General features: G+C 46.3%; 2 protein-coding genes across 2 annotated transcripts; one reads left to right on the top strand and one right to left on the bottom strand.

The window, feature by feature from the left end:
- Nucleotides 1-786: 786 nt before the first annotated feature.
- Nucleotides 787-5,997, bottom strand: rs1a (retinoschisin 1a; the record flags this gene model as incomplete). The annotated part of the gene is made up of 5 exons (XM_084475934.1): nucleotides 787-939; nucleotides 1,315-1,510; nucleotides 2,684-2,825; nucleotides 5,018-5,074; nucleotides 5,946-5,997. The coding sequence occupies 5 exons, from the start codon at nucleotides 5,995-5,997 to the stop codon at nucleotides 787-789; spliced, it is 600 nt and encodes a 199-aa protein (XP_084332060.1).
- Nucleotides 5,998-10,287: 4,290 nt separating this feature from the next.
- Nucleotides 10,288-20,569, top strand: ppef1 (protein phosphatase, EF-hand calcium binding domain 1; the record flags this gene model as incomplete). The annotated part of the gene is made up of 16 exons (XM_084475933.1): nucleotides 10,288-10,413; nucleotides 10,898-10,958; nucleotides 12,512-12,675; nucleotides 13,117-13,231; nucleotides 14,230-14,276; nucleotides 14,489-14,655; nucleotides 14,991-15,027; nucleotides 15,337-15,486; nucleotides 16,028-16,161; nucleotides 17,047-17,287; nucleotides 18,164-18,349; nucleotides 18,759-18,901; nucleotides 19,095-19,201; nucleotides 19,680-19,843; nucleotides 20,188-20,272; nucleotides 20,379-20,569. 16 exons carry the CDS (start codon nucleotides 10,288-10,290, stop codon nucleotides 20,567-20,569), a joined length of 2,118 nt encoding a protein of 705 aa, XP_084332059.1.
- Between the last annotated feature and the right edge of the window lie 362 nt (nucleotides 20,570-20,931).

The raw sequence follows: 20,931 nt of genomic DNA, 5'->3' as shown, positions 1-20,931 counted from the left end.
CAGCGACCGTTGCATATTCTTAGTCTGACTCATGGAATTAGAGCCTGGAGTATAATTTTAATTGAACTGAAAAAAGTTTTGACAGTGGTTCCAAAAAGTTGCACTAGAACAAAATATATTATTGTATGTTGGTTGTGCTTATTATAAATAAAAACAAAAGAAACAGAGTGAATCAATAAACTACCATAAAACAAGATGTACTTTATTAATCCCTGACATGAGTTGACGAATATGTTATTCCATCTCAAGTGTAATAACAAACACACACGACGTGACGACATAGAGAAGGAACTGAATACATGAATAATAATACTGAAGAAATAGTCATAATGTAATAATGCATGTCTGGGAATGGAGGGATGAGACAAGGGATGGACGGTGGCGGTATGAAGTCTGAAGGGATGAGCAAAGAAGGGTGGAGGTATGAAGTGATGAGGGATAAAGGGTGGAGGAATGAAGGGATGAGGGATGAAGAGTGGAGCGATGAAGGGTCGAGAGATGAGGTATGAGGGATGAAGGGTCGAGAGATGAGGGATGAAGAGTGGAGCGATGAAGGGTCGAGAGATGAGGTATGAGGGATGAAGGGTCGAGAGATGAGGGATGAAGAGTGGAGCGATGAAGGGTCGAGAGATGAGGTATGAGGGATGAAGGGTCGAGAGATGAGGGATGGAGGGTGGAGGGATGAAGGGTGGAGAGATGAGGGATGAATAGTGGAGCGATGAAGGGTGGAGGGATGAATGTTAGAGGACGAGGTGGTGGAGGGATGAGGGTCCAGGGGGAGGAGCCTCAGACACACTTGCTCATGCAGAGGAGGAGCTCTATGCGCATGGCGATGCGCGTGTGCCAGCCCAGCGGCAGGATGCGCAGGTAGCGTGCCACGACGGGCGGCCGCAGCAGGTTCTGCACCGAGGAGGAGCGGTCTGAGTTACCGTAGAATACCTGCAGGGAGAGAGTGGGAGAGAGGGGGGGGGGGGGGGAGGGAGAGGAGGGAGAGAGAAGGGGAGGGGGGACAGAGAGAGAGAGAGAGAGGAGGGGGAGAGAGAGAGGGGAGAGAAGGGAGGGGGGAGACAAAGAGAGGAGGGGGGAGACAAAGAGAGAGGAGGGGGGAGACAGAGAGAGAGAGAGAGCGAGAGAGAGAGGAGGGGAAGAGGGGGGGACAGAGAGAGAGAAGGGGGGAGACAGAGTAAGAGAGAGATATTGTGATATATGATAATGTATGAACACAGACGGTAACCTATGTCTGCCACTGCATCTCCCTATCTAGCAAAAATGGTAACCAAAACAACCCTAGTTGTATCCCCCCGCCCCACTGACCCGGTTGTTGCCGGTCTGGTCCTTGTAGTAGATCCAGTTGAGCTTCTCGTCGGTGCGGTACTGAACGCTGTACTTGGTGACCCACTCGTCGGCGTCGCAGCGGCCCTGCGTCAGCAGGCCCGACACCACCATCACCTCCCGCAGGTCCACCTGCAGCCACTGGCTGTTGTCCTGGAACTTGGAGAGCCACGCACACCTGCAGGTGGCCAGACGGGTTAGTGGGGGAAGAAGGGGAGAAGAACGTGCAATAGGTGGGAGTCCCAGACCGCCTGGGGGAGCCCGCGGGTGTGAACCCCCCACGAAGGTTTCTTTAAATGATAAATCCTCATTGCTGATTGTTTTTAGGAATAATCTGGTGTTATACACAAGCTAGTAGAATGACAAGATTGAGTAAAATAAAGTACAATGACATGTAGTTATTCATTTAACCTTAATGTAGTTTGTAGCATTTGTAGTTTGTAGTATTAATGGCAGTTTGTAAGATAGTTTTTGAAACTTGTACTTCTACTTGTACTACTTAAACTTCTAAGTAAGGTACGGTAAGGTCATCTTTATTATCCCAGAGGGGAAATATGTTGCACAACCAGCAGTAATACAATCATCATCAGCACAACAATCAAAGTAGGCCATGTTGATTAGTGTTTATAATAATAACATCTTACACTGATTGGTTATTCCTTATTGTGTGTGTGTTGATTTGTTTATTGTATTTACGTCAACCTATGACTAGTATTTAGTTTATTGTTTCTTCCCCGTCCGGTGCATTGGGGCGTATAAGAGCACAGCAATGGACATAAACAGCCGGTCCGAGGCCCCCTGCTTGGGGCGGTCTTGGACCGTTTCCAAGCAAATCATAGTGAGGTCCGATTGCACTGAGAACGCACAACGGACCGAGACCAATAACAGATAACATACATTGTTTTAGAGCAGAATGTGATGATCATAGCTGGTACAACAACCAGAGATGATCAACAACTGTCTGACTATAGTGATGTTACCATGACCACCACCATGACACCTTCTCTCATACTGGCTATAGTGATGTTACCATGACCACCATGACACCTTCACTCACACTGGCTATAGTGATGTTACCATGACTACCATGACACCTTCTCTCACACTGGCTATAGAGATGTTACCACCACCATGACACTTTCTCTCACACTGACTATGGTAATGTTACCATCACCACTATACACATTTAGCTTCTATAAACAGAACTTCAATCTTCTATAATTTCTCCAATCTTGAGTATGTGCCCAATCGTTATCAGCCTTGCTTGTGAGTCTCTGGATAAAGAGGTATGCTCGCTAAATGTGGATGTAGAATGTAGACGATGTGCCAAAGCCCTTCTGACTTATCTTACCCGAAGCCCTGGTTGTTGAGGCGGGCCCGGTTAGGGACCCAGGATGAGAACCAGCCCGTGTACTGCTCCTGGTTAGAGCAGGTGATCTGGTCCGGACTCACAGAACCAGCCTCGAAGCCCAGCTGACGATGGTACGGGCATTCTGGAGAGAAACAACCACACACCTTTTATAAAACACAGTTACAAAGAGCTAGGGCATATAGAGTTGTTTATGTTGTTTATGAAGTGGTACTGCACATAGACAATAGACAATACTGTATACTATCATAAAATCTAATTTGTAAAGCACTACTGCACATAAAGAAAATAGACAACTGTTTACTGTATATTAATATAAAACATTGTTGTTGTTTTTATTACTGTATATTCATATTAGTCTTGTACTTCTGCTGTGACACAAATCCTATCCATGTATGTTTTAAAAGCCTTTTTTCCCCGATAAGAGGTTTAGTTTAGACATTAATCTCGTTCACAAAGCGTTCATTGACAATCTTTCCGGGTACTTCCGGGATTAATCAGAGTAGGAGTCAAGTAGGCTTAACACCACACACACACACACACATACATACACACAAACACACTCACCAACATCTGTCTATGGCTTGGCTGTAATATAAACATCACAGAACTGTGATGTTCACAGGCCCTCCCTCTCTCTAAACTCTCCATAAGCGCCCATCAGTGTAATGTCTGACTGGAGCTCAGGGGGGGGGGGGTCATGAGCATGACAGATGGCAGACGTCTACCATGACATCCCCAGATGTGTCTATGTCTGGTGCCAACCTGACCCTCCTCTTCTTAGCCCACGATGACGAAGGGTGAATTCAACCCATTGGTCAATAACGCCATCATCACCATGTGATCTTAAAGGCTCCCTTCAGCAGCCCCTAATGAGGTGAGTCCCTAAGGTGAAAGATCATTGCAGAGACTTCAATATGTAAGCACAGTGAGGGTCGTCTCCACAGTGCAACAATTTTGTTGTTTACCAGCACAGCAGTCTGCAGCCGATCCCAGACCAGACACATATACCTACAGGGATGATAATCCGGTGCAGCTAGCAAGGCTCACAGTCATGCACTAACAATGTATGGATGTACAGTAACCAGCAGCTAACAATGTGTTGATATACAGTAACTAGCAGCTAACAATGTGTTGATGTACAGTAACTGGCAGCTAACAATGTGTTGATGTACAGTAACTAGCAGCTAAGAGTGTTGAAGTACAGTAACTAGCAGCTTACAATGTGTTGATGAACAGTAACTACACATGCACGCATACATACACACACACACACGCACGCACGCACGCACGCACGCACGCACGCACGCACGCACGCACGCACGCACGCACGCACGCACGCGCGAGCGGGCGCGCGCGCATTAAACTGTGACAAGCTCAACTGTGACAACTGGTGACCCAAGATGAAATAACATGAAACGATTGGATAATTATACAGCACTACATTTAGTGGGTTTAAGACCGACACACATACAGATTTGTGGCTGTCTTTGAATAACTGAGGGCTCTATTCCGGGCACTGTAATCTTGCAGGCGTGTAGAAAGTGATTATCTTCAGATGCCCTTTCTCTCTGTGGAGGACTCTTAAATCAATGAGGTCACTCTGGGCGTCTCATCGTGTCTCACTAACACCTCAGGGTTTCAGCGTGACAGCGTTCTTTTGAGACACGACCCATTGCTCCACGCTCCACATGTTCTGCTTGTTGTTGGACTCAGTCAACCTCTGGCAATCGATTATTGTCTCACTCTCTCTCTGACAGTCTCTCTCTCTCTCTCTCACTAAAAGTCTATCTCTCGCGCTCTCCCACGCTCTCTATCCCAGTCTCTCTGAGACTCTCTCTCTCTCTTTCTCTATATCTCTCTCTCTCGCTCAAACTAAACAAGAATATAATCTCTAGTTTAAAGCCACTTTCTCTCTCTCCTCTCCATCTGTATCCCTTCCTCGCTCTCCTCTCTCACTTGCGCCTTTTCTTCATTCACTCTATTTCTCTCATTCTGCATCTTCTTCCAAAATATGAAACACAGACACACGCCCCAGATGTGTGTGGGTATAAACAATGGTCCAAGAACAATATTGAGGCTGACTGGCAGGAGCCAAGTTGTCTCAGCTAGCTACAGTATTCAAATTCTGTTTTTGACTGTAATTATCACAGAATGAGACCTTGGATTCATTCAACATATATTTACAACCTTTTTCTGCACTGCACACTCGGGTTTCTCTTGGATAAATTGTTCCTGCTACCAACATCCACACACACACACACACACACACACACACACACACACACACACACACACACACACACACACAGGTACCTGGCATGCAATCCACTCCTCTGACCATGGGGGCTGTGGACAGCAGGCTGGAGAACTCTGTGGGGGGGGAACCTCCCTCACAGTCACATTTACACGCCCTGTTGCTCCAGGTCTCCGGTGCACCCAGCTGGCACACACACACACACACACACACATTGACATAAATAGGCCATACATCACAAATACACAGGACAAAATGTATGTTTTTGCACGTGTGTGTGTATGTATGTATGTGTGTATGTGTTCATGTATGTATGTGTGTATGTATGCACTTAATGTATGCATGTGTGTGTGTGCGTGTATGTACAGTATGTGTGTATAGGTGTGTGTGTGTGTGTGTGTGTGTGTGTGTGTGTGTGTGTGTGTGTGTGTGTGTATGATATGTATGTATGTATGTGTGTATGTATATGTGTATGATATGTATGTATGTATATGTGTGTGCATAACACAACAGATGGAGGGTGTGTGGGCCAGAGTCGTACCTCCTGAGCCTGAGAGCAGAGCAGGACTGGGAACAGATGGAGAGAAGGCAGGAGAGCAGCATACACGCGTGTAGAGAAACAGGATGAGGACACATTAGGACACATTACACATAACAAGAACAACCATTTGAGTAGTATGGTACGGCAAGCTTCATCATAAAGCTAACAAATTCTAAATAACCACAAAAAATACATGAAATAATTAAGGAAGGATGTGTACAATCAAACAAGGCAGAACAAATATATGGTTTAAAATTCAAAATAATTATATATCCTAAAAATGAATGAATCCACTATTTTCAGTTAGCAGACCAGGGCTAGTTCTAATGTACCTCATTCTAAGCTCCTTGCGACAAAACAACATGAACCCCCCACTATCACAACACTACACTACCCTCCAAACTGATCCAGACCCACCAGCCACCATCCAGGTAGAGGGGACCTACCTTCAAAGCCCAGTAGCAGCAGAGGGAACGCCCAGCGAGCACGAGAAGCCATCTTCACCGGAGCAGACTGAGGACTGAGCAGCCGTGTCCACCGTATGGAGGACAAGCAGGATTACCCTAATCCACCCAGAGCTCCCAGGGTTTTACCTAATGCCCTCCTCATCCCCGCGGGCCCCGCCTACTGCTGCCGGTGGGTCCTCAGACCAGGCCAGGGACAGAGGGCTGGATGGACGAGCTCGAATGAGCTGCTGAAATATTACTGTGTGTGTGTTGTATGGCTTCATGTAGGCTTTCAAAAATGTGCATGGGTATGCCTTTTTGTGTGTGTGTGCGTGTGTGTGTGTGTGTGTGTGTGTGTGTGTGTGTGTGTGTATGTGTGTGCTTCATGTATACAAGGCATGCAAAGATGTGCATGGGTATGCCTGTTTGTGGGTCAGTGTGTGTGTGTCTGTGTCTGTGCATGCGTGCGTGTGTGTGTGTGTGTGTGTTATGTGACAGTAGAGAATGGACCTGACAGCATCAAGTAGTCAAGTGAGAAGCTTCCCTGGTAGATGAATGAATAGTGTTTAGTTATTTAGTCTCTAGAGCCGTATGTCCATTCTGGGCTACAGTATAAACATGGCGGCTCTGTGGAAGAGCACTCACTCCCTCCCTATGAAGATTTAAAGGGCTTATTTTTAGGAATCAAAAACAATGATTTTCCATTTCACAGGATTATACACTAAATAAAACATATTTATGAATATTTTATTGCATTTCTGCCATGACCGTTCCGCTAGATTGCATTAAATTCTAAAACACTGTACCTTTTACATATTAATAATATCATTTGCCAGAAAATGGGGGGAATTCTCTGGGAGAATTTTTGTTTTGAGTTGACAATGCCTGCCTTTGTCGTTCTTCCCTGATTGATTGGGAATCCATCTTTCCTGTCAATTACAGGTCCTTTAATACAACATTTCTCAATGGCGAGAATGTAGGGAGGGAGCTGAGAGGGAGTGGGCGGGTTATTAAGTTTAAACATCTCGCTCTCTTCTGCACTCTGTTTACAACTCTTCAATCTCACGACAGCAGATTTAAGATGCTAGACAAGAAGCTTAATTGGACCGAGGATGCATCAGTGTTTTAGCGAATCTTCGAGTAGGTCATTAGAGATATCCATATAAAGGTGCCCATACATATTTCCTTCCATGGGGCCCCTCGTTTCTAGCTACGCTCCTGGATTGATAAATATGGCCCAGGTGAAAGCAATCAGTCCTAAACGCTTAAGGGTGTGTTCTACTCTCTCCTAAACCATATAAAACCTGGTGTGGTTTTCTTTTGGACTTTATTGATCGTCATCCAAAACAAAAATGAAGGCTCCGGTTAGACTCACGGCCATCAAAACCAAAGTGGGACAGAAGAAAAGGAAAGACGCTTACTCTGACTTCATCCACCGAACTCACCAAGAGGTGAAGAGCTTTGTATTCACACCGGTTCTGGATAAAGAAACAAAATCATGCATTTGTCACGGACTATGTTGCAAAAACGTGCATTGGTTTAAAGGCTGCGAACGGGTGGAACTTGGACTGGACGGTGGAGTTCAACAGGCTCACCGTTCTAACGTTTGTGACTCGCTGTCCCAGGGACGTGATTTTGTGCCAGGCGCCAGCAGAGCGCTGAAGACCGACCGTGCCGGGTGTCCCAGACGGGTTCTGTTGGGACTGGTGGCCCTGGAGGCGAGCCGGATTTCAAAGACCTCCAGGAGACGTCGTATCACGCCGCATGAGATGAGCGCTGCCCTGGCACTGGTCCTGGGGAGGACCCGCACCCAAGCCGCTGCGTGATGGCCAACACGTGTATTATTTTAAGATGTACATTATTTTGGGGGTTTTATCGATGTGTTGTATTAAAGATTTGTTATTTTTAACACTTTACATCGTGTGCGTTGCATCTCATTTAGTTTATAATCTGTCCTTTAATTTGTGGAACTGTGCGTGCTATAGACTCTGAGCCTGTAATGTCAGACGTTAACGTCCATCCATTTGGCGTCTAAAAGTGCTCTGGTAGGACAACGCGCTGTGACGCACGCAGTTTGTTTACGCGCGCACCTGGTGCCTCCCCTCCACACCTCCATCCCAGCACGGTCCTTAGCGACGGGACTCTGCATCCATTCGGTATTGTGGATCGGCAAGCATCTGGACCGGAGAGCACGGTGGATCATAGGTGGTTTAAGCCCTCAGGCGTATGGAGCTCCATTTAGAGACCGCAGGTAGGAATCGTTATTTTGGGATAAACGCTGACTTGACGGAAGATGTTTTGGGTTTTTCTGATTTTGATGCTTTTATTTAGCTTTTGATGGAAACGGCATTTTTGTTACTCTGAATGTGTGCCCAATACGTATAGGGTATCATTTCAAACGTGCTTAAACCTATGTGGAAAGGTTCTTTATTAAAGGCAGCTAATCATTCAACCAATGTACCTAATTCGGTAGTATCTCACCACCAGGTAGCTTTAACCGTCCTCGCTGTGATCTGACATTGGATAACAATATGATATTGGCAAAAAGTGATTCAATGCTCAAACTTTATTTCAGTTACCATGGCTGCAGACCAATGTCTCCCACAACGTATTCTCCACCACAGCCAGCACATTTTAAAACGCTGGCCCAAGTGACGAGTCCTCTCTTACACTGACTATCATGGGCTGCGGGACCTCAATCTCCACCGAACCCCAGGGAAGGGCCATGGAGACAGGCAAGCGTGCTGCCTATTTATTCTCTAAATTAAGCAGCTGATTTCATCCCTTACTGTGAAATTAATTGAGATGTAATTTAGGAGCAGGTAGGGGTCAGACAGTACAGAGACGGGTCATTAAGGAGCAGGTAGGGGTTAGACAGTACAGAGACAGGTCATTAAGGAGCAGGTAGGGGTTAGACAGTACAGAGACAGGTCATTAAGGAGCAGGTAGGGGTTAGACAGTACAGAGACAGGTCATTAAGGAGCAGGTAGGGGTTAGACAGTACAGAGACAGGTCATTAAGGAGCAGGTAGGGGTTAGACAGTACAGAGACAGGTCATTATGGAGCAGGTAGGGGTTAGACAGTACAGAGACAGGTCATTAAGGAGCAGGTAGGGGTTAGACAGTACAGAGACAGGTCATTAAGGAACAGGTAGGGGTTAGACAGTACAGAGATTGGTAATTTAGGAGCAGGTAGGGGTTAGACAAAACAGCCATGTCATTTAGGAACAGGTAGGGGTTAGACAGTACAGAGATGGGTAATTTAGGCAAAGGTAGGGGTTAGACAGACGCATAGACAGTTCATTAGATTCATAGTTCATAGACAGGTTGACTGCAGACAGTGGGTTCAACACCCTAAACCTAGACTTTCCTGTTCATAGTTAGACAAACGCTTATTACAAAATAATCGAATTGATTAGGTGTCAATAACTTATTTGTAAGGATGTGAAAACTGTATTGTTTCCTATAGACAAACTGAAATTGTTGGATGAAAAAGTTTCCAAAAGCTCTGCTAAATAACCCTAAACATGCAGGCCTACCATATCTTTGTTCTCTACTACTGTAGCCTACTGTTGCTTCTGGTCTCCATGGCGAAGTCAGAAGCTTCACAGACGGCGTGGCTCTGAGTTCTCCCCCCCATCTTCCGCTTAATGATTTGTTTCTTCCCAAAGCTTTATTAATATGTCGTGATTCCCAGTCCTCCCCAGCCGGGCCCTCCCTCTCCTCCCCTGTGTCTCATTAAAACTTAGCTTAGCCTCGTTATGCTGCCTTGCACTTCATCTAGATGTATTATTATTTATTTTTTTCAATTACCAGTTGCTATTGCTTACCCTCACACAGAAGAGGCTGCCAGCCCTGCTACCCCCAGCCCTGCTCTGAGTAAGGCCTACCTCTTGTCTATGCACACTAGTCTAGTACTAGTCAAGTTCATATTCATTAAACACATGTTATACTAGGTTGGACCAAAGTACTTCTTAAGTAAACATAAAAAACAATTGACCACATCTAATAAGATAGACGAATGATAAACAGAGAGCTAACAGGAGATAAGACATGATATGCAAAATAGTCTCAATTTGATTCAAACGGGAGGGACTAAAGGGAAGTCTAATAAGTAGAGAGGCAGTAGAACAATACTGTGTTGTCTAATGATTATGCATAACCCCAACATGTCCTGTCCCCTAGCTATGAAGGGAGCCAGTACACTAGTGTGTTGTCTAATGATGGGACAGACAGAACCCCAACTTGTCTTGTTGTCCCCTAGCTATGAAGGCAGCTAGTACAGTAGTGGGTTGTCTACTGATTGGAAAGACCCAGACCCCAACATGTCTTTTCCCCTAGCTATGAAGGCAGCCATCCTGATCCAGGGCTGGTACCGGCGCTACATGGCCCGTCTGGAGATGAGGCGCAGGTACACCTGGAACATCTTCCAGTCCATCGAGTATGCTGGGGAGCAGGACCAGCTGCAGGTGAGCTGCCCCTTTGGGTGGGAGGATCTTCACCCTAGAGCTAAGAGAGCCTCACCCCTTGCCCTGCTCCTTAATGACCTGTATCTGACGTCAACGTGGAGCACATTGGATGTAGAGTCTGCTAAGCATATTTATTCGAAACAACATGAAACTCTCTCGCTCAGCAATAAGTGAGGACGGATCACAGGTTCACGTCCCTTTTTCAGCAGGAAATGAGGTCACTCCATACTCTGTAATCTGTGCAAATGTTTATCCAAATTAATGGAAGGATAAATACTAACAGTAAATTATTTATGCAGTAAATTGTATTTAATTTGCAGACAACAGTAATTGATCGATTCCTATGCAAATCTCAGGTTTTCGCTGCCTTGGGGTTCAAGTTTAGCAGAGCCATCCCCAGTTGATTTCCAGAAACGTAAACACATAGGGCCCACAGTATTAACAACATCATGTGACTCACTAGTTATCTGACTCCTGTCCACAGCTCTCCAGTTTCTTCAGCTTCATGCTCGACAACATCACACATCTGAATGGCAGCGGGCCAGGTGAGGATACCCCTCATGCCATCTCCGTCTGTCACAACACATCTGTGCTTTAGGAAGCCACATTTAAGTATTTGTGTTCTGTCACTCTTGACTAGTGAGGACAAAACTCTCTGGTGTTTCTTCTTTGTTATCCGAGCGGTTTGACAGGAACAGTCCCCGAGCCTTCTCACAGAATTCCCAGAGGGACTTTTATAATTAAATAAAATGTAAAGGCTGTTCTTCATGAATGTAGAACACGGGAGACAGCCATGGAAAAATACAAAATTCCCCTGAATGTCAACCCCCTAGCCACGACACTATCCAATCTTTTCCTTTCGAAAGGCTCTGGGGTCAATCCTAATTATGTTTTGTAAGATGCCTCATCAATAATTTAATGTTTCATAGTCATTAATGTACTGTGAAATGCCTTTGCTGCTGTATATGTGTGAGAGGGTTAAGAAGGGGCTTCAGCTGGTTTTAGGCAGCCCACCCTAGACAATTATATTTATTTCATGTTTCAACGCATTGCATTGTGTTTTCATCAAATTAACACTGGTTTTGTTCGTCAAGCATTATGGTCCACAATGCCCAGTGCATGAACGGCGTTGCCTAGCAACAGCTCTGGATGTTGAGATCCATGTGTTTGGTTGTGTTCTGTCGGTGACAGCTGTGGGCAAAAGATAGTCAAGCGTTGATCTGTGTTACCGTCCTAAAAAGCCCTCTGCGCTGCCTTTCTGAACACGCTGTTAACATTGGTTACATCAGTTCAGTCGAGGTGCAGAAGGAACTGTTGCGTGCATCACTGTGTGCAGACGTTTGTGTTTCTATTCAACATTAAGGGCTGGGAACAAACGAAGCAGAAAGGCTCAACACTATTGTCATGTGTTTCCGTGCACCCCTGAAAACATGCGAGGAAAAAGGAGGACAATGAGGAAGAGAGAAATGGGTTTGATTGTGACGTCCAGGTCCCGTGCGGCTTTGTTTACCCGCATAAATTAGAGGACTGGCCGGCTCATTAGCATAGTGGAGTGGGCCTCCCAGCCTCCAGCAGTGTTTAATGACGACATGAAACGGAACCGGGGTACTCTACTCTACTCTGACGGTGTCCTCTGTAACCCGGTCGGTTTCTCCTGCTGTTGACAACTCGATCTCAATGCTTTCAAAATGCTCCCTGGTTGGGGATAAAGAATGAAGATATAAGAGTGAAACCTTGAGATTGGATAAGTAGATGAGATGCTCTGCTACCATTAAAGGTCTTCTCATTCTGCTCCAAATGTCCCTTGAAGGAGGTTCCCTCTTCTGTGTTCCTTCTCAACCGTTCTTCTTCCCCCTAGAGTTTGGGGGGTTTCTCCTCTCCTTTCAGGAGGGTGAGGGTAACCTAGGGGCCAGACATATGTGGGAGCTCATGTTTTATTTGCTTTGGTATATGAGTCTGCCCCGCCCCCACCCCCTTGTATTGTATCATTTTCGGTGTGAGACGTTTTATAAAATATGTCTACATCCCTATAATGTGGACCACACTGTAAATGCGGTTAAGTGCTACACAGATACAATCCCCTTGTCTGTGGTTCCAGACCTGATTTCCCAGCTGCTGGACCCCGTGGTGGACCCCTGGCTGGGCAGGGAGACCTGCTACGAGCTGATCCCCATCTCGGAGTCCTACAGCGGCCCCCGCATCTCCTTCCCACTCTCCGTCTCCCAAACCAACAGCCTCCTCAACGCCTTCAAGGAGCACCAGGTGAGACCCCTATGGCAACACCACCAGAACAAATCAACCCCAGGCCCAAAAGAGAGCGCTGGTGTCCTGGCAGTCATTGGTAGGCCTATACCGATACACGGTGAATGCCAATCTGTTGGACATTATAGGACTTTACAGCCTTTGTGACATTAAAATTCATGTTCAAATCAATTGATGAAGATAAGTTATTCAGTCAAGGTTCAATCATGAATACTTGTTTGTTTGCTTGTTGTAAACTCTGAACAGCTTTAGATAAATTGAGAATACCAGTCTGGGACTAAATATGACTTGAAAGCCTGTGCTACATCCATGTTAAAACGGCTGAAACCTGATTGAGTAGTGGTTCAGTGATGCAAACGAGCACGATGTTTGTTTGTGTTTTAGCTTGAGTTGACTGCAACATGATGCGGTCCAGTAAATACGTTGTATTCCCCCCCCCAGACTCTCCATGCCAGGTATGCTCTGCAGTTGCTATGGGAGACCAAAAAGCTGCTCAAGCAGATGCCAAACATCGTCCACATGTCTACATCCTACGCCAAGGAAATCACCATATGCGGTACTCAATGAACACCGATCAATAGCTGTATCGATGAATGGTTTCCATTATCTTGTCACATATTTTTCTTTGTGATGTGACGGTCAACATGGGACGCTGTGATGTCACGGTCACTTATCCATAGACAAATGGCACACAGCTGATTAACTATAAATGTATAAACAAATTAATGACCTGCTGAAGAGTAAAAATGGTGGCTGAATGACCCGCTTGACATGGCAGACGTAATTGACTTCATGTGGAGGAGAGATCAAAGAAAGGAGGTGTCGTTAATTACCTCTTGACTCCGCCTCCTGGTCCTCTCTGTCCGTTCGCTAGTCATTAAATTCAAGGATACTTACAGAAACCCACACGTTGGATCAGCAGGAGAGTGACGGAATAATACCCTCTCTTTGTTACTACAGACCTAGTTCCAATTGACTTGATTAACTAATTAGCTTGATTAACCTCAACACTTCTACACAACTGAGCTGCTGCCCCCGCGACCCGACCCCGGATAAGCGGATGAGGATGAGGATGAGGACTTCTACACAACAGGCATGGGCTAATTGTTCACATCTGCGTGAGGAATTATGCTTGCTTACAGGATGTTTGATTCAGAAAGGAGGCTGTTGAGACCTAACCGTCTTTGCTAGAGCGGGATCTTGGACTTCCAGCTGACGGACATTTTATCAGTTAAAGCTCATACTGATAAGGTGAACTGTAATAATACCTAAAACGGAAACTACAGTAAATGCCACACAGCCTTTCAGTTGGAGTGGGGGAGAAAAAATGAAATCCCCAGTATATAGCCAAATATGTGACCCAAAGTACAGATTCATCTGAACCAGTGCTAACGATGCTGCTACGTCCCATACGTAGAGACTCAGGGGGAGCTGGGGTCCATGGGAAACAGCACTGCTGTTCTCCAAAGTATTGATTTTCATTCACGTGCTGACAAACAGTGTCCCTCTGAATTATATATTATAAGACGCGGTGTTCTGGTTTCTGGTTCCAAGGTGACCTGCATGGACACCTGGATGACCTTCTCCTCATATTCTATAAGGTAGCACCTATCTGTTAATGATTTATATGTGATAATAAGTGCTAAAGTTCTCTTAAGGGCCTTAAGAGAACATTAAACTTTAATTTACAAATGTGATGTTATGTATATTGGTTCAGTAAATATCTATTATTTATTAAAAATATGAAAAAATAAAGTTTTCAGAATGCCATAAGAAAGTTGTATTTGACTTGTGATGTCACATCCTGTTGTAGAACGGCCTTCCGTCTGCCGAAACGCCGTACGTGTTCAACGGGGACTTCGTGGACCGGGGGAAGCAGTCGACAGAGGTGGTCCTCATCCTGTTTGCCTACCTGCTGCTTTATCCCAACCACATGCACCTGAACCGGGGAAACCATGAAGACCACATCATGAACCTCAGGTCGGTAGTAGACCAACAGACCACATCATGAACTTCAGGTCGGTAGTAGACCAACAGACCACATCATGAACCTCAGGTCGGTAGTAGACCAACAGACCACATCATGAACCTCAGGTCGGTAATAGACCAACAGACCACATCATGAAGCTCAGACTGGTAGTAGACCAACAAACTATTTGATGAACCTCAGACTGGTAATAGACCAACAGACCACATCGTGAGCCTAAAGTTGCTAAAAGACCAACAGCCGATTTAAGATTTAAGGGTTACCTGACAATGTGTGCTTTTGAACCAAATCATTGAGTGATGGATCTGACATGAGCCTGTTTTTTCAGATATGGGTTCACCAAAGAAGTTATGCAGAAGTACAAGGTACAGTCACTATCATGCTGCTCATCATATTTTTACTTATTTTTCATCATTTTGTTTTTAGAATATTTTTTCAGAATTATATTGCAGTAGGCTACCATCTGTTCAATGTTTTAACCACTCTGGCAATGTTAATCCTTATTTTCTATGCCAATAAAGCCATTTAGACCGAATTTATTTGAGTAATGAATACTATGGCATCTGGTGACGACGACTGTGAAATCAAATCATTTCTAGGTGGCATGGTTGCCTGAGTAGGATCAATTACTTAACTATCCTGCTATTCACCCAATGCTGCATTCCTGTGTCTAGACCCACGGCCGAGAGATTCTCCAGCTCTTCCAGGATGTGTTCAGCCTTCTGCCCATCGCCACGGTGATCGACAGCAAGGTTCTGATTGTTCACGGAGGAATCTCGGACCAAACAGACCTGGACTTCCTCAACTCCATAGAGAGACAGAAGGTACACAGGACAAACGTTGCCAAACACTATTCAACACAAATTTCCAATTTTACAGAAGTTACGATATAATTGGTCCTCAGTCAGGAAACATTTAAGAGAAACATTCTACATTCAGAGGGTAAAAATCGACTTGCCACGATTCACGTCTCCCATCTCCTCTCCATGTCCTCTCTCTCCTCTCCATGTCTCCTATCTCCTCACCATGTCTCCTGTCCATGTCTTGTTCTTCTATCCATGTCTCCTATATCCTCTCCATGTCTCCTATCTCCTCCCCATGTCCTCTCTCTCCTCCCCATGTCCTCTCTCTCCTCTCCATGTCTCCTATCTCCTCTCCTTGTCTCCTCTCCATGTCTCCTATCTCCTCTCCATGTCTCCTGTCCATGTCTTGTTCTTCTCTCTCCTCTCCATGTCTCCTCTCTCCTCTCCATGTCTCCTATCTCCTCCCCATGTCCTCTCTCTTCTCTCCATGTCTCCTCTCTCTCCTCTCCATGTCTCCTATCTCCTCTCCTTGTCTCCTCTCCATGTCTCCTCTCTCCTCCAGGTGAAGTCAGCTCTGCGGCTGCCCAGACGCAGCCTGGAGCAGCTGGACGTGAGCCGGCCCTACAAGCAGGCTCACAGCCCCCGTCCCGGCAGCAGCCACAGCCGCTGCCAGCGGCCCCAGACCCAGGCCAAGAGGTGAGGGGCCCGGGTACATGTTGGATGGGGCCCGGATAGGTGTGGTGGTTTTAAAGGAGAAAGGAGACCCTCAGCCTCGTGAGACCATCCCGATCTCTGAGTTCACTGTTCTCAGTCTGGCCTCCATACCATTGAAAGCCTTTTTTTTTCTAATTTTAAAATGCTGGGACCAATCAGGGCTAGAGGGCTGCGGTCTGACCCCCCCCCCCCCCCCCCCCCTCCCCGCCACCAATAAAATCAACTTGAAGGGATAGAAGGAAATCAAGACGAATACATGAAAATATGTGAGAATCCAATGGATTTCATGGAACGTCATTTACTGATGCTTAAAGCAGACCTTGATAGCCTTTTAAGACTTGCCCCAACTCTGACAGCTTTTAAAACAAGACTGAAGACTTTTATGTTTGCTTTAGCTTTCTGCTAAATCTTAAATTTACAATGCTTCTATTTTTTTATTTTATTAGTAACTTTGCCTTTATTTTCTCACTTTCTAAAATGCATTTTTATTAACTCTGCCTTTCTAAAATGTTTTTTTTTTTAACTTTGCCTTTATTTTCTATCTATTTTACTTTTTACTTATCTATTATTTTATTTTATTGTATGACAATGTTTATATGTGAAGCACTTTGAGTCTGCCTTGTGTATGAAAAGTGCTATATAAATAAAGTTGCCTTGCCTTGCCTTGCCTTTTATATCATCTTAAGAAGAAAGTTACGGATTTCTCTGGTCCTTAACTGTGAGATAGTCCCCTTTATTTATTTATGGATCTATCCATCCATCATCCCTGTATCTACTCACCCAGTCAGTCTCTCCTGCTCTAACCTGCCCTTCTGGCGTGATGATGTCATGAGTACGGTTGTCATGGATACCGCCGTGCACCCTTAGGAAGCGGCACCGTGGCCTCAGCCGCCAGGACAGCGGCTCCTCCTCCTCCTCCTCCTCCTCTTCCTGCTCCTCTTCCTCCTCGCTGTGCTCCTCGAGGACCCCGTCCTGCCTCTCCCCGCGGCCCTGCCCCTCGCCCTCCACCGAGCCCTTCTCCGCCGACGGCCTCCAGGTTCCCTTCCTGGACTCCCTCGCCTCCCTGCCTCCCCCCTCTCCCCCCCAGGAGGAGCGGGAGTGGAAACAGGCCAGTGGAAGTTCTCCCACACACTTATGATTGTTTTATATTGATATACATCTACAGTCTAATATTCACATAGGGGTTTCTTTGAATATTTCTATGTGTATATAGTTCCATATTATTTCTATGTGTATAGTTTTATATTCACATATGGGTTTCCTTGAATATTTCTATGCGTATATAGTTTCATATTTCTATGTGTACAGTTTTATATTGATATACGTGTAGAGTTTAATATTTATGTATTTCTATAGTTTAAAACGTATATATGTGTGTATAGTTTGATATTATCTATGTGCAATATTTATATATCATGTCAGTCAAATGTTTAAACATTGAGCATTTAGCAGACACTTTTATCCAAAGTAACTTACAGTGAATTTGGTATCCATGTCATTAAGGAGCAGGTAGGGGTAAGACAGTACAGAGACAGGTCATTAAGGAGCAGGTAGGGGTTAGACAGTACAGAGACAGGTCATTAAGGAGCAGGTTGGGGTTAGACAGTACAGAGACAGGTCATTAAGGAGCGGGTAGGGGTTAGACAGTACAGAGACAGGTCATTAAGGAGCAGGTAGGGGTTAGACAGTACAGAGACAGGTCATTAAGGAGCGGGTAGGGGTTAGACAGTACAGAGACAGGTCATTAAGGAGCAGGTTGGGGTTAGACAGTACAGAGACAGGTCATTAAGGAGCAGGTAGGGGTCAGACTGTACGTCTGTATCAGTGTATTGTCTGTATCAGCATGGTGAACGCCCCACTCCTTGTCTCCTCGTCTCCCTGTCTCCCTGCCTCCTCGTCTCCTTGTCTTCTCGTCTCCTCATCTCCCTGCCTCCTCGTCTCCTTGTCTCCTCGTCTCCCTGCCTCCTCGTCTCCCTGTCTCCAGATGGTGGACGTGCTGTGGAGCGACCCCAAGCAGCAGGACGGCTGCAGCCCCAACACCTTCCGGGGCGGGGGCTGCTACTACGGGCCGGACGTCACCCAGCGGCTTCTGCGTCACCACGGCTACCAGCTGCTCATCCGCTCCCACGAGTGCAAGCAGGAGGGCTATGAGATCTGCCACGGAGGAAACGTAACCGCAGCCTGTTGATTCGGATCTAGAGTCGGATCAGTGTTGTTTTGTGGAAGTGGAGCCTGTCTTGGGATAGGGAGGAGTTTAAGTCCCAAGGACACAACACCACTTAAGCAGGGGTGTTATAATTAAGTATATTTCAAGGTTTGAATAGAAAGTTTGCAGAATGAGCTCAGATCATGTTCTCGGTATGAAGTGACCTATCCGTCACTTGTCTGCTTAATATCCCAATCAAACTGAATGCCATTTCTCTGTATTCTGACAAATGGAGGTGTGTGTGTGCGTGCGTGTGTGTGTGTGTGTGTGTGTGTGTGTGTGTGTGTGTGTGTGTGTGTGTGTGTGTGTGTGTGTGTGTGTGTGTGTGTGTGTGTGTGTGTGTGTGTGTGTGTGTGTGTGCCTGTGTGTGTAGGTGATCACCATCTTCTCGGCCTCTAACTACTACGAGGAGGGCAGTAACCGGGGGGCGTACGTGAAGCTGGGCCAGGACCTGCTGCCCCGTTTCTACCAGTACCAGGTCAGCCGGACCACCCGCAAGCTCACCCTCACCCAGAGGTAGGGCCAGGGAGGGGGGCTCACAGTTATTGAGGGTGGTGGAAACCTCATTTTTTACAGTGTAGGTATCATCTTATTTATGTGTGTGTGTGTGTGTGTGTGTGTGTGTGTGTGTGTGTGTGTGTGTGTGTGTGTGTGTGTGTGTGTGTGTGTGTGTGTGTGTGTGTGTGTGTGTGTGTGTGCGCACGCGCAGAGTGAGGGCAGCAGAAGGCTCTGCTCTGAGGGCTCTCCAGGAAAAGTTGTTCTCTCACCGCTCTGAACTGCTCACAGGCTTCCTTCCGTTCGACCATAACAACACAGGTCTGTCCATCTGTCTTTGTAAACACACCACGATAGCATAGGTCTGTCTGTCCGTCTTTGTACACACACCATGACAACAAAGTCTTAGGTGTCCGAAAAAAACTCATAAATGATTGATAAACTCTATTAGTGATTGATGTTATTTATTATTATGGCATGCTCCAGTGCATCCTACATCACACATGTACCGTGGCTCCCCTGGTGGTCACTGCATGACAGTACATGTTCACATTCACATTTAGGGGATTAGGCAGACGCTCATATCTAAAAAGACTTACACTGTATTCACACATCGACGGTTGAGTCAACCATGCAAGGCGACAGCCAGCTCATTGGTAGCAGTCAGGGTGAGGTGTCTTGCTCAGGGACACCTCGACACTCAGCTAGGAGGAGCCGGGGATCGAACTAGCAACCTTCCGGACGGTCACAATTCAACCCCTCTACCTCCTGAGCTAAGCCTCCCATTATGTGCCCCCAGGCTTTGTGTCGGTCAGCGAGTGGGCCCAGGTCCTAGAGACCGTGCTGAGGCTGGATCTACCGTGGAGGACCCTGCGGCCCCACCTGGCCCGCCTGGCCCCCGACGGCAGCGTGGAGTACCTGTCCAGCTTCGACTACATGGGCCCCGGGCTCCACCTTCCCCAGGTCAGGAGCCAGGAGCCAGAGACTGGAGTCAGATACATGTCCCCCAGGGGCTCAGGAAGGTCTGAGGCAGGTTGCAGACATTGGGGATCAAACCCGGTACCTTTTGACTGTGCCTAGACACTCCTTTATCCTGTGTGACTGCTGACTACCAGAGAAAATGTGGCTGCAATGATGGGTTGGGATTGTTATGCCGCCCACACAGCTTTGGTGATGCCATTTTGCTTTGTGTTTTTTAGATAGCTATTAGTGTTTTATTGATGTATTGTATTGTCTGTATTGTCTTTGATGTATCTGTATCATCCAAACATAAAAATATCCCTCCCCACTTCCCCTTCAATCTGCAGGTGACACCAAATCTGGCAGAGACTCTGGTCAGATACCGGACAGACCTGGAGCTCATATTCAACATCATAGACAAAGATCACTCAGGTCCAACGTGCACCCGCTCATCTCAAAGCCCACAGCAGTCGGTATTACCAGTTCTTTATTTAAGTGCCTCTCCGGATACTCATTGTTTGTTCATATCCACGTCCAGGTCTTATCTCCCTGGACGAGTTCCGCCACACCTGGCGTCTCTTCAGCGGTCACCTGGGCGTTGCCCTTGACGACGGCGGCATCGATGCCCTGGCGCGAAGCATCGACTTCAACAAGGACGGCGGCATCGACTTCACCGAGTTCCTGGAAGCCTTCAGAGTAGTGCACAAACTGGACAACAAGGAGCACTAACCAGGCAGAGACTAACTGGACGACAAGGAGCACTAACCAGCCAGAGATACTAACTGGACAACAAGGACCACTAACCAGCCAGAGAGACTAACTAGACAACAAGGACCACTAACCAACCAGAGATACTAACTAGACAACAAGGACCACTAACCAGCCAGAGATACTAACTAGACAACAAGGACTACTAACCAACCAGAGATACTAACTAGACAACAAGGACCACTAACCAGCCAGAGATACTAACTAGACAACAAGGACTACTAACCAACCAGAGATACTAACTAGACAACAAGGACCACTAACCAGCCAGAGATACCAACTAGACAACATGGAGCTCTTACCAGCCAGAGATACTAACTAGA

Source organism: Micromesistius poutassou, assembly GCF_964030765.1.
Source record: "Micromesistius poutassou genome assembly, chromosome: 12".
Lineage (NCBI taxonomy): Eukaryota > Metazoa > Chordata > Actinopteri > Gadiformes > Gadidae > Micromesistius > Micromesistius poutassou.
This window is presented reverse-complemented; position numbering and strand designations above follow the sequence as displayed.